We start from the raw sequence: 12,193 nt of genomic DNA on the forward strand, positions 1-12,193 counted from the left end.
TTTAACCTAAAGACTTTTTTTTACAATTTTGCTTGCACTTCCCACCCCCAAGCTACCCTACACTGAACTGGTGGCTGCAAGTGTCAAAGTGAGTGACCAGTCCCTGCATCATTGCTGTCTTGGTGCTGAGCCACCACCAAGCCCTTGGCCACCTAAAAGGAGAAAGGCACCAGGGTGGGGTTATGGTGACGGGAGAGTGGCAATTAAAAGATGCAGACTTACAGCATCTGCAGTTTGTATTCAGGGGGAGGTGGAATGTGAGCTGGAGGATTAGGAAAAAGCATGGAATCATTTTCAATGCACTTGTCTCACAGCTAGCTATAACTCTGCGATGGCCAATAGGTGTGTCCTCATGGAAGGTGGGCTATTGGCATTATGCATGTTCCCTGCCAGATTGCTGTTGCTGCTTTGGATCATCTTTTGCAGGAAAGAGGGAAGTGTGCCCACAGTTGGTGTTGTCTGCCTGTGATGTTGGTGTAGCGATAAAAGTGTGAAGACTTAGTGGGGCATACAAAGTTAGGTCAGAATCCTGATAAAGATTGTTGGTAGGTGAGAGCAATGTCTGAGGCTTGCAGTGTAACTGGTGGGAGATGGGAGTTCCATGTGACCTTAACTGCACTTCTGAGATCATAAGACTTTTTTTTTCTGCCCTGCATCAGGATTGACCCCTTGAATTGTCTCCTGCCACTGCTCTTGTTTGCCTGGAGGGCTTGGCCTCTTGGCTTCCTACAGGTAGAAGACTTCTCATCCTCTCCATCTGGTCTCCAGTGCTGCCCTGTAAAACCTTGGTACATGCTTTTACCCATGATCAGCCATGGCTTCCTACTAGCTCCTGAGGCCAGTGGAATGATTCCAGCCATAAGGGACCCAGGCTGGATTTAATCAGTAAATTTAAACTAATACTAGCTGTACTAATAAACAGTCCCATTAGTGCTGGATGGTTGCTAAAGTCATGATAATTAGTTGGAATTATAAATTTTGTGTGTGTTGTGGTCCAGACAAGCAATGTTCTTAGAGATGGGATTTAAAAACCATGAACCCTTTTGTACATTTTACTGGGAATGTGGGTGCTCTATCTGAGGATATCCATTATGCCTCTGTACTGAGAAGATCAGTTTCTCTTTTCAGTCAAGGATCCAACTAGAAAAGATCTTCAAGCATAAATTGTAAATCATAGTGATTGGTATTTCTGTGTGACATCCATGCAATGAAACACAAATCCATTATGTGGCTTGTCAGAAAAGCACAGCCACTTCTTCAAGTCTGTGCAACTCGTGATACCATAACACCATCTTGTGAAGAGCCAGGGGTGAAAGTGATTATATACAGGCCAGCACTGCACACTGGTGAGAAAGTGGCCAATGCAATCCATAAAATAGGTTAAGTTAGCGATATTAACAATATGACAGTAAAAATGTGTTACTTTCAATCTGTGTACATCTCTGACGGACAGTTGTCTTTTATTTAAACGTTACTCGGATCTGAAACCAAACAAAATATTGAACACCAGAAACTTAATCGAAGAAATAACTTTGTATGTAATATGTCATACTTTGTACCAATATACTTTTGCTTTAATACTTAAAATTCACCAAAGTGCTTAGAACTGTAAGTAAGCAAAAATGAAAATTAAAATTTTTGCTGGGATGGGCACATGATTATGGTTTATCATTTTGTGGTTTTAATATTTATTAAACTACTGTCATATAAGATAGTTATACAACCCTTTCTTCCTGAAAATGCATCCATGTCAACTAATGGCTTAATTCAAAGTACTTTAACCAATAAAGTTGGGAGGAAGCTGCTAAAATGGATTTAATATTTAATATTGACTGTTTCCATATACTTTTATATTTTTACAGAGCCAAAGACAGCATGTACCACTCCTTGACTTATGCCACAATACTGGAAATGCAAGCCATGATGACCTTTGAACCTGAGGATATTATTAATGCTGGGAATACAATGAAAGATGCCCAAGCAGTCTGTCAAAAGCAAGTGGTTTCTTTTTAAAAATACAAGTGTGGACAAAAGTAAAACTGTAAAGTTTAGTAACAGTGCAGTTAAATTGAACAATTACAATTTAGCAGCAAGTTATTTTTTAATTATGTGTAAATAATAGGGTTCATTCTTTTATTAATCTATATGCTATAGTTCAGTTAGGCAGAGCAACAGAGAACAAGACAAACTCCTGAAACTGTTAGTTTTTTCTAGATTGTGCTGCAGAACAAGCACTACTGGATTTTCCACCATCAGCACCCGATAATGTACTCTGTTATGGTTAATAGAACTGAATATTAGACATTGGATGTCATGGTCATTTTGAGTCACTTGCTTGTGAGGCATTTATACCCCTTAGGGTTAAGCTATATAATTACAGGGAGATGGTAAAGTATGACAATGAGCCAGTAGTTACACTTGTAAATTTATAAATCAGAACTTTCAAGAAAAAGACTTGTCTTTTTATTTAAATGTAGCTCAGATCTGAAATCAAACAGAATATTTAACACCATGCGGATGTCACTGACGACACTGAAAAGGGGTGGCATTGTAGACAGTGAAGGTTATCAAAAATTACAGGGGGTCTAGATCAGCTGGGTAAATGGACTGAAGATTGGCAAATGGCTTTCAATTTGGGTAAGTGTGAAGTGCTGCATTTTGGGAAGTCAAACCAGGGTAGGACTTGTACAGTGAATGGTCGGGCCCTGGGGAGTGTTGTGGAACAGCGAGACCTGGGCATACAAGTACATGGTTCCCTGAAAGCGACGTCACAGGTAGACAAGGTGTTGAAAGAGGCGTTTGGCATATTGGCCTTTGTCAGGGCATTGAGTACAGGAGTTAGGAAGTTGTGTTGCAGTTATACAAGACATTGGTGAAACCACACTTGGGAGTATTGTGTACAGTTCTGGTTGCCCTGTTATAGGAAAGACATCATTAAACTGGAAAGAATGCAGAGAAGATTTATGAGGATACTGCGAGGACTTGGGGGCCTGAGTAATAGGGAGAAATTGGGCAGGCTAGGACTTTATTCCTTGGATCAATAGGAGACTGAGGGGTGACCTTAAAGAGGTGTATAAAATCATAGGGGGTATAGATAGAGTGAATGCACATGGTCTTTTTGACAGGGAAGGAAAACTAAAAACTAGGGGGCGTAGGATTATGGTGAGAGGTGAAAGATTTAAAAGGGACCTGAGGGGTGGCAACTTCATGCAGAGAGTGGTGAGTATATGGAATAAGCTGCCAGAGAAAGTACAATAATAACATTTAAGACATTTGGATAAGTACGTGGACGTGGATAGGAGGGGTTTAGAGGGACATGGCCCAAACGCAGGCAAATGGGACTAGCTTGGTGGGTACCATGGTTAGCATGGATGAGTTGGACTGAAGGGTCCATTTCCATGCTGTATTACTCTATGCGACCCTATGACCAGAAATTTAATTGAAGAAATAACTTTGTAAGTAATGTGTCAAGTTCTGTACAAATATACTTCTGCTTTAATGCTTAAAATTCAGCCAAGCACTAGAACTGTAAACTGACAAAAGCTATTGCCTTTAAAATATAGTGGGTGAAGGGATCATTAAAATTCACTTCATTGTCTTATTAACAGGCAGTAACCTGGGTTATTTTTCCTTTCATTCTCTAGGTTTAGGAAAAAAAACACTGTTGCAGATTCAATCAACAACTTGATGAACAGGCAAACTGCAGAGCATTTCACTGAAGGTTAGCCAAGTTGTATTATAATTTAAGGTTTCAACCTCCACCAGTGATGCCTCACAAGAGTTTTCATTAATTTTACCCTGTTCCCCATTTCTGTGGTTCTGTCATTACTATCAACTGGAGAAGTGAGACGACCTGGTAATTGCAAGCTTTTCATGTTGTTCTGTGCAGTCTGTTTGGGTGTATCTTCTCCTTAAAGAGAAATAGCCTTGACCCATTGTTTCTTTTTATTCTTCATTCTTAACTGGTGCATGGTCTTTGCTTTAATAACTAACTTTGCTGGTGCATACAAACTTCTTTGTATATTAAAAAACTTCCCTGGTCTCCATTCTAACCATTTTATGTTTGACCTTGTTTGTGTTTCCCCTTGATTCAGAATTCCAGTCACTAGAAATATTCAGTTCCTATAACTGCTCTTACAAGTTTGAACACTTTCACTGATTCTGTAATCTCCTCTGCTCTGACTAAACATGTTGTTCCTTCCATTTCCTTCTGCCATGGCAGCATAATAACTCTGTTTTATACTTGTGGCACAGGGCACAGATTACACAACAAACCTCGGCTGTCGTCTTACAAAAATTAGACATCTAATCACTTATATCTGAACCTACTTATTACATTGCCTCTCCCCATAAACCCATTATTAAGTTATGAGCATTGATGATGATGTGCTGTAGGCCCTTTTCTCTGGTGCTGCTAATTTTAACGTCTTGTAAAACTGAACCCCAAATCCCCAGCTTTCCAGGTCACATTTTTTTCCCATTCTATGTATAATGGTTACTTTTTTATCCACCTATTTACATTCATTGAGATTGAATTCCACCTTCCACTATTTTCACTCATTCCATCATTTCATAAATATCTCCTTGGATCTCCTAATGGTCCTTCAAAATTTAGCAGTATTTTGCACTTTAGTTTTGTCTGAAAAATTGAACACTGCTTTGAGATCCCTACTTAAGTTAATAATTTGGACAAACTCAACATAATAGCTCTCACAATGTCAGGTCCTCTGGAGAATGACGATGGGAACTCAATTCACTTCACCTTTTTGGTAACTATACCTGAACCATGAATCAGCCAGTTAGAAATTTTCCTTGTTGCCTCTCTAAGCATCATTAAACTCTTACAGACATCAGCTTTATGTAAGTGTAGATTTGGAGTTTAGTGATATCAGAGAGATTGCTGTTTGCTTGATAAAAATCTCATTATATTTACAAAATATCAAATTGTGAAATTTAATTCAACCAAATTTTCCACATTGAATAACTGTCGGACACAATGCAAGATTTCTTTCTCATGGTTGTTAGCAAGTAATCCCAGTTAGAAGTATAGCTGTGTATCCTAGCTTAATAGGATAGAACTGAATCTGAAAGTAATGAGGAAAACATTGTTCTTCTCTTACACCTTTGTACTCTTCAGCACAGTCTAGGGACAGTTTTTAAAAGCTACAGGGAATTGTCAAAGTGTTTTGAAGATTTACACCAGTTTTATGTCCATTTTGCATAAATTCCTACACTGATAGGAAGGCCAATAAGACAAACCAGGAAACCTTTGAGCTCACCATCAACAGTTTTAAAGGAAGGAGCAATGAGTATATAACCCAAGTGAAAGCAAATGTGGGCTTTGGCCTCTCTAACCTGTGGGGTCTAAAAGTATAATGCTGCATTGACCTACAACCTAGTATATGAGAGAGGTTTGAAGGAGTACTTTGTGGGAGGAGAGAGAGCAGTGGAGAAGTTTGGGGAAGGAATTCAGGAGTTTAACCCTTGATTGTTGAAAGCACACTGGCAGTAGTACAGTGACTAAATTTGGGGATGGTGAAGACGTCAGGCATGGAGGAGTACATGCGTCTCAGAAGGTGATAGGGTCAGAGGATATTTGAGGAGCTAAGGAAGGCTGAAGCCATGGAACAATGTAAGCTAACTTTCAAGAGTATTACAGTGAAAATTAGTTGATGATCGGCTCTTAAATACTTAAGTTTGTTTGATTAGAATCTTGATTAATTCCTGAATATGCTAATGTAACTGGAATTAAGGACTGGATGTTTGTCAAAAAATGTAATAATGATACTTAATTGCAACTTTTTAGTACCAAAAGTTTATCTGCAGTGTTTGATCTATACACAGAGGAAATGCATGCTGAAGTCTGCTATGCTGAATGCTTATTACAGAGGGCTGCTCTGACTTTCCTACAGGTAATTATATTTTGGGCTAAGAAAGGGGAATGAAAGATTGCATCTTTTACTTGTGAAAGCATTTTCTATCAGATTGTATGTAATTGCTGAAATGTTGACTTTCAGCTGAAATAGGTTTGCTCCCTGCAACGTAACTGACATTTCAACTATAGGTATTGCACAAGTTAATGGCAACTCAGTACAAAGTTTAAGTATCAAAAGTTATAATCAGGGCAATCAGACTTTCCTTGTTCATTGGAAACTTGTAAAATTGTTTTAAAAAGTGGTCAGTTTCCCTTTTAAAGATCTGCAGCAGTAATAGGTTTTGCTTCTTCCAGAGAACAATAAGATATCTTTATTAGTCACGTGTATATTGAAACACACAGTGAAATGCATCTTTTTGCGTAGTGTTCTGGGGGCAGCCCGCAAGTGTTGCCACACTTCCGGCGCCAGCATAGCATGCCCACAACTTCCTAACCCTTACATCTTTGGAACATGGGAGGAAACCGGAGCACCCAGAGGAAACCCACGCAGACACGGGGAGAATGTACCAACTCCTTACAGACAGTGGCCGGAATTGAACCCGGGCCACTGGCACTGTAATAGCGTTACACTAACTGCTACACTACCATGTCTACCCATATTCTGAAATACACTGATACCTGAAATAATTCTTTGCCCATCAGTTCTAGGATGAAGATTGGGATGTCCATTTGTCCTTCCACTATTGTCCATTGCAAGTCACCCATGTAAACAAACTGCATCCAAATCTTTGTTTGTTTAATAACAACTTCATTCATATCCCTTCTTCGCCTGCATTTCTATAAGATATGGGGGGAGAAATTTAACTTCAGTGACTAATACTAAATGTGCAGACAAGTTTTGGTTTCTGGTTATTTTTACCTTCACATATTTGGTCCAAATTCTTTGGTTTTATTGTTACATAATTTGACAATAGGGAAAGGTTGTCTAGTCAATTTTTTTTCCTCCATCCTGAACCAAACCTCAAAAACATGTAATGCCAAATTGGAGAGGATAAAGATGTTCAGTAAGAAGTGCAGGTTGAAACTCTCTAGTCCGGCATTCTGTGGTCTAGCAATTCCCGTGGTCCGGCATGTTTTGAATCTATAGTTCAGATCTACACATTAACTAATTCTAACTAAGATCTAAAATTAACTAAGATCTGTACTAACCTATTGCTAAGTAACCAACTTTTGCAATCTCACCTGATGGCGATCTTAGCCGACAGTGTTTCCAACTTAGAGAAACTTCGTGTTACTGGCAGTTCTCAGAACCCATACATGACCTGAAGAGTATCCATACTTAAAAGGAACAGTTCTCCTGTTCAGAGGAAGATGACTGGGGGCAATTTCTGTGGTCCATATTTTTTGTAGTCCGACACTAGTTAGGTCCCGGGGTGCCGGACTAGAAGGTTTCAACCAGTACTTCCATTGTAAAGCTACGTGACGAGTTAAGGCAATAAATGTTATGGCAATCACTGAAGTGGATTCTTGTTGGTTAAATGAAATATTAAATGGATTAGATAAGGGAAGTAGAACATGTCTGAAAATAATAGCATAGTAGGGATGATGGCCATTAATAACTGTAAATATCTGCTTTGGATGGATCATAATCATTATCTTTATACATAGTTGGTAAGTGTTTTGAATAATCTGACGGTAGCAGAGTTTGGGACTTCAGCTATGTTTGAAACTTAGTTGGTTATTAAACTGGGAGAGCTAGAAGATTTAAGAGACAAATTCTAACAGGTTGAAAGATGTTTTTGTCATTTTTTGCTTTTTAAAATGTTGCCCTATTTTTCATCCCAAAGGACATTGCCTTTGCTTAATTTCTCTGCAGTAGTATTTCAATCACTTAACTCTTGGCTTTGATTTATTCTTAAGTTTGTAAATGTTTCTGAATCTCTTTCATTTGGCAGTTTTTGACTATCCCAGCTAAATCAGGAGGTGTGGGTTAGCTGGTGTTCAAGAAGGTTTTTCTTTTTTGTGGCTGGAGCTTATTTAGGCCATCTCTCATAATCCCATTATGCTGTGGAAAGTACTGTGACTGCAAAGTTCCTCACTGCCAAAAATTGATCACTGCATTTTCTGAAGGCTCCTTTAGGAGGTTCAATAAGATAGGGAGGTGTTTTTTCCAGTGGTTGCCACTAACCACAAAATCTGACCTAAAAATTTTTAACACTCCTACTGACTGTTGTTGGCTCAGCAAATGCCATCCTCAGTGTCTAAAGAAAGAAAAGGTAAGCATTTTCATTTTGCTAATAGGAAATCATGCCAATTGGTGATCTTTCTCAACAATCCAAGCATGTACGGTACTCCAGATTAATTTAGACAAATGCTTTTTTATTTCAGGATGAGAACATGATTAGCTTCATCAAAGGTGGCATCAAAGTAAGAAATAGCTACCAGACATACAAGTAAGTTGGACCAAGCTCTGTGGCAAAATGGCTGATAATTGTTGCTGTGTTTTGTCATTTGTTCCATAATTTGAGATTAACTAATTAAAATGATTAAAGGGGAAAGAGCTGTACTCCTAGAATTTCCATCCAATGTCATTTGCCTTTTGAGGGTTTTAGTTTGAATCAACAGTGAGTGGACAGGAATCAAAAGTGAAGTCACCAGCCTTAATATCAGAGCTAAGCTAATTAGAAACTCAATCAGTAAACACAAAGACTATTGGGAATCTGGAATTCTTACTCCTAAAAGGCTGTGCATGTTGGTTCATTTGGAATTTTTAAGATTGAGGTCAACACATTTTTGTGTTGATACAGAGCTAAGATGGGTAAATAGAATTGAAACTAGATCATCGGTGCTCCAATTGAATGTGAAATAGACATGGGGCTGGTCGGCCTAGCCCTTTAATTATGTATCTAACCACATTTGAAACATTCTTCATTGGAGCTCTGTAGCCTTCCATTGTAGGCAGTTTGCATGGAAGCTGTACTAGGGTATGAGAACCCAATCAGTCCACTTAAAAATGACTGCTCTCTAGAAAAGCGAATTCTGCTTCCTAGCCTTTAATAATGCTGATTGTTACCAAGTCACCAAGGATTATTCAACAGCAATCTGGCACTGAGGTATTCTTATCCACCTCCGTTGTAGGGAATTGTTTAGTTTGCAGTTATCAAAAGAGGATAATTCATAACATGGAGGCTGAAAAAGGTACAAGAAATAAATGCTAAATTAGAATGATTCCTCCACACTCCATCAACCATTGGTTGGCATTTAGGAAGCCTAAATGCCAAACCAGGCATTTAGGCTTCTAAAGCTTGCCTATTACTTTCATGAGAGGTCTCCTGAAAATATTAGTTTAAAATCACAACAAAATAATCACTCAAGCCATCTCCCTGCATTGTCTTAAACTTGTATAGTATTGACCACTTGCAGCTCTGCTCAGATTTGTCCAATACTGGTTTAACAAACCAAATAGTTTATTAGTTTCTGAAAATTAACCACTTTTGGACTGAATTAATATTTCAGTAAAATTATCATTACAGATAAACATGAAATCTGTCTCTTAATCTTGAAAGGTAACAAACCCCATTGAACAAGCAAACCTTAACTTGAAAGCCTTGTACCATTTACGCGAATCCTACTTACCTGCATTGTTTCTGCTTCACTCTGCTGGATCCTCACCCTCTATACATTTCGTCGTCCACTACCAATCACCTTGCTCCCCCTGCTTTACCCTGCAGCCGATTACTGTTGCGTATTCCTTGGTTAGTTTGCACTCTGTACTAACCCAACATAACTGCACTGTGTAATGAATTGACCTGTACGATCGGTATGCAAGACAAGTTTTTCACTGTACCTCGGTACAAGTGACAATAATATACCAATACCTTCGTTCTGTCTATCCTTGCTCCATGTTCACCCTCCACGCTCCACTAGGACATCACTCTTTCAGGTCCGCTTGAGCTGCACCCTGCTGTCTCCCTTCCAGGTCCGCGTGAGCTCCATCCACCCTGCCGGGTCTGCACCTGTTTTGCCAGATCCACTCCGGATCATTTTGCTGCCTCTGTGCTTCTCCCTCCCGCCCACTGCCTCTGTGCCCCACGTGGTTGGCTCTGCCTTCTCAGTTTGTTCACGCCCTCCCTTCCTCTCTCCCTCCCGTGCGTTGGCTCATCACCCTGCACATCTTCTCATGGCCCGGTCAACTTCCAATCACCCCGTTCTCCCTGGTTCACCCTGTGGCTGATTACTATTACACATTCCTTGGTTAGTTGCCCCTTCGTTCTGTCCATACCTGCTCCTGGTTCACCCTACACGGTCCGCTAGGTCATCAGGTCCGCCTGAGCTCCACCCCGCCGTCTCCCTTTCAGTTCTGCTGCAGGGATTCTCCAGGTTAGAGTCACACTCAACACCATATCCTTGAAGTAAATGCTGATAGGGCATCCTAAATGAATTTTGTCAATGCAAATAGTTTCAATAACAAATTTAAACAAAAAGAGCTTAGATATAAATATTACATATGAGAAGAGAATTACAGTGCATTCTGTTTAAAAAGAATAATTTTATTGTTTTTTTTCCAATTCTTAAAGGGAACTTCTTAATATTGTGCAATCATCTAGCTACACCAAAGGAGAGAACTACAGCCATTTGGAAGGAGGTGTTCAACTTGGAATTGGAGCTTTCAATCTAGTGAGTAAAAACAAATGCTGTATTAAATTTTATCACCTTCACCACCCTTACATGCCCTTTCCCCAAGCAAGAGAATCAGTTGGTTTGTCTCTCCTCCCCCACCCTCCATAAATCCCGTATTTAAAGACAGATTGCCTGCTCCCAGCACTCCACTATTGTTGCAACTGTAAACAATGGCTGTGAGAACTGAGAGATCAACCTGAGGGGTCATTGCCCAAAATGTTGACTGTTTACTTCCCTCCGTAGATGCTGCCTGACCACCTGAGTTCCTCCAGTATTTTGTGTGTGTTGCTGAGGATGAATAACTTCTTTACCAGATTTAGGCCTGTAGCAGATCTGCAACCCACTGTCACCCACACTCAATTTTCTTTTCCATTGACTATTTTATGCTACTGGCACAGAGCAACCTCATCCCACTAGCTCTCCGATTCCTTGTAACCTCTTTGCAGAAGCACCAATATTCCAACCAGATCAGGCTGGGGCTAGAGGCTTGCCGTGTAGTATCCTTGCAATAATGTATATGAATCAAAGTCTGAATTGAAACATATTCTATAATGAACTGAAATCTGATCAAATCATATCCTTGGATAAGGTAATTAATTCACTTGTGAGTTGAAAGAACAAATTCTTAATACTATTATTGATATTTTTCTAATTTAAAACAACTTTTTAAAAAACTACTAAAGAAACAAATATTATTTTTAAGCAAAATTGCCCAGAAATTCAATTGCATTAGACTTTATTTGTTAGACTTAATTGTTAGGCAATTGAAAATCATTGTTTGCCATGTGAAATACAATAACAACTATTTCTGGGTCATGGCACAGTGCTGAAAGAATTTGATTGGGACTTCCTGTGGTAGTTTCTGCATGGAATATCATCATCCCCATGCAGCACTTCTTTTGGATCACTTTGTCCTCGAGGCACTCCTGGGGCAATGCGATCTTAAACCTGCAGGATCAAACTGGGAGGCCTGCAAAGTAATTCAGTTATATAATCCTTTTGCCTTTGCTCTGCGTTAAATCAGCTCCTTTCCAACAGGCTTGGGTCTCCTGGTAGCCGACTTGGCGCCCTGATATGTGCTCCCATCCATTCCCTGTAATCCCCTCCACATTTGCTACTTGTCCTGACTCTTCCTGCTGTACCAACCCGCATTATAAAGTGATTACCTCCAACCTTCACCCCCCACCCCCCCCCCTCACCCCACACGCTTCTGGCACTGATCCCAATTATCTTCAACAATGACAATACACTAGTCCCTGGTCCCAATCTCGCCTCCTCAAATCCTGAGCTCTGATGTGCCCACCCAGCCTTCTGCTCCTGTACCAGGGCTGGGTCCTCAGTCACAACGGAAGTTTTATGCATTTGGCCAATGACCAAAACTGCTGCTGACCCAGTGGAATTTCTGGGCAAGTGCCCTGCTGTTTGACACACAATCAATTTTAACAAGTTATTTTCCCCTCCATTCAGATGGCATAGATTTGTCCTGGAAAATGTCCTCAACTTCACAAAAAAAATTGTTAATTTATCTCAGTACATTTATAGGGCTTTGTGGATCAACTGGCTTCTGTTTCTTTTCCTGATCACAGCAGGTCTTTAATTTACAGCCAGTTGTGGGCTATCAGGGTGATATAATAGAAC

The 12,193-nt window shown here is 39.8% G+C and overlaps 1 protein-coding gene across 2 annotated transcripts in view; it reads left to right on the forward strand.

The window, feature by feature from the left end:
* ttc39a (tetratricopeptide repeat domain 39A) overlaps nucleotides 1-12,193 on the forward strand; it is a 71,429-nt gene that overhangs the window by 20,601 nt on the left and 38,635 nt on the right. For both annotated transcript variants that reach the window (XM_052012314.1, XM_052012315.1), the window contains 5 exons: nucleotides 1,863-1,994; nucleotides 3,645-3,721; nucleotides 5,845-5,912; nucleotides 8,264-8,328; nucleotides 10,453-10,552. In XM_052012314.1, the coding sequence (XP_051868274.1) occupies nucleotides 1,863-1,994; nucleotides 3,645-3,721; nucleotides 5,845-5,912; nucleotides 8,264-8,328; nucleotides 10,453-10,552 (442 nt within the window). The remainder of the gene's footprint in view (nucleotides 1-1,862; nucleotides 1,995-3,644; nucleotides 3,722-5,844; nucleotides 5,913-8,263; nucleotides 8,329-10,452; nucleotides 10,553-12,193) is intronic.

Source organism: Pristis pectinata, chromosome 3, assembly GCF_009764475.1.
Source record: "Pristis pectinata isolate sPriPec2 chromosome 3, sPriPec2.1.pri, whole genome shotgun sequence".
In the NCBI taxonomy this organism is placed as follows: Eukaryota; Metazoa; Chordata; class Chondrichthyes; order Rhinopristiformes; family Pristidae; genus Pristis; species Pristis pectinata.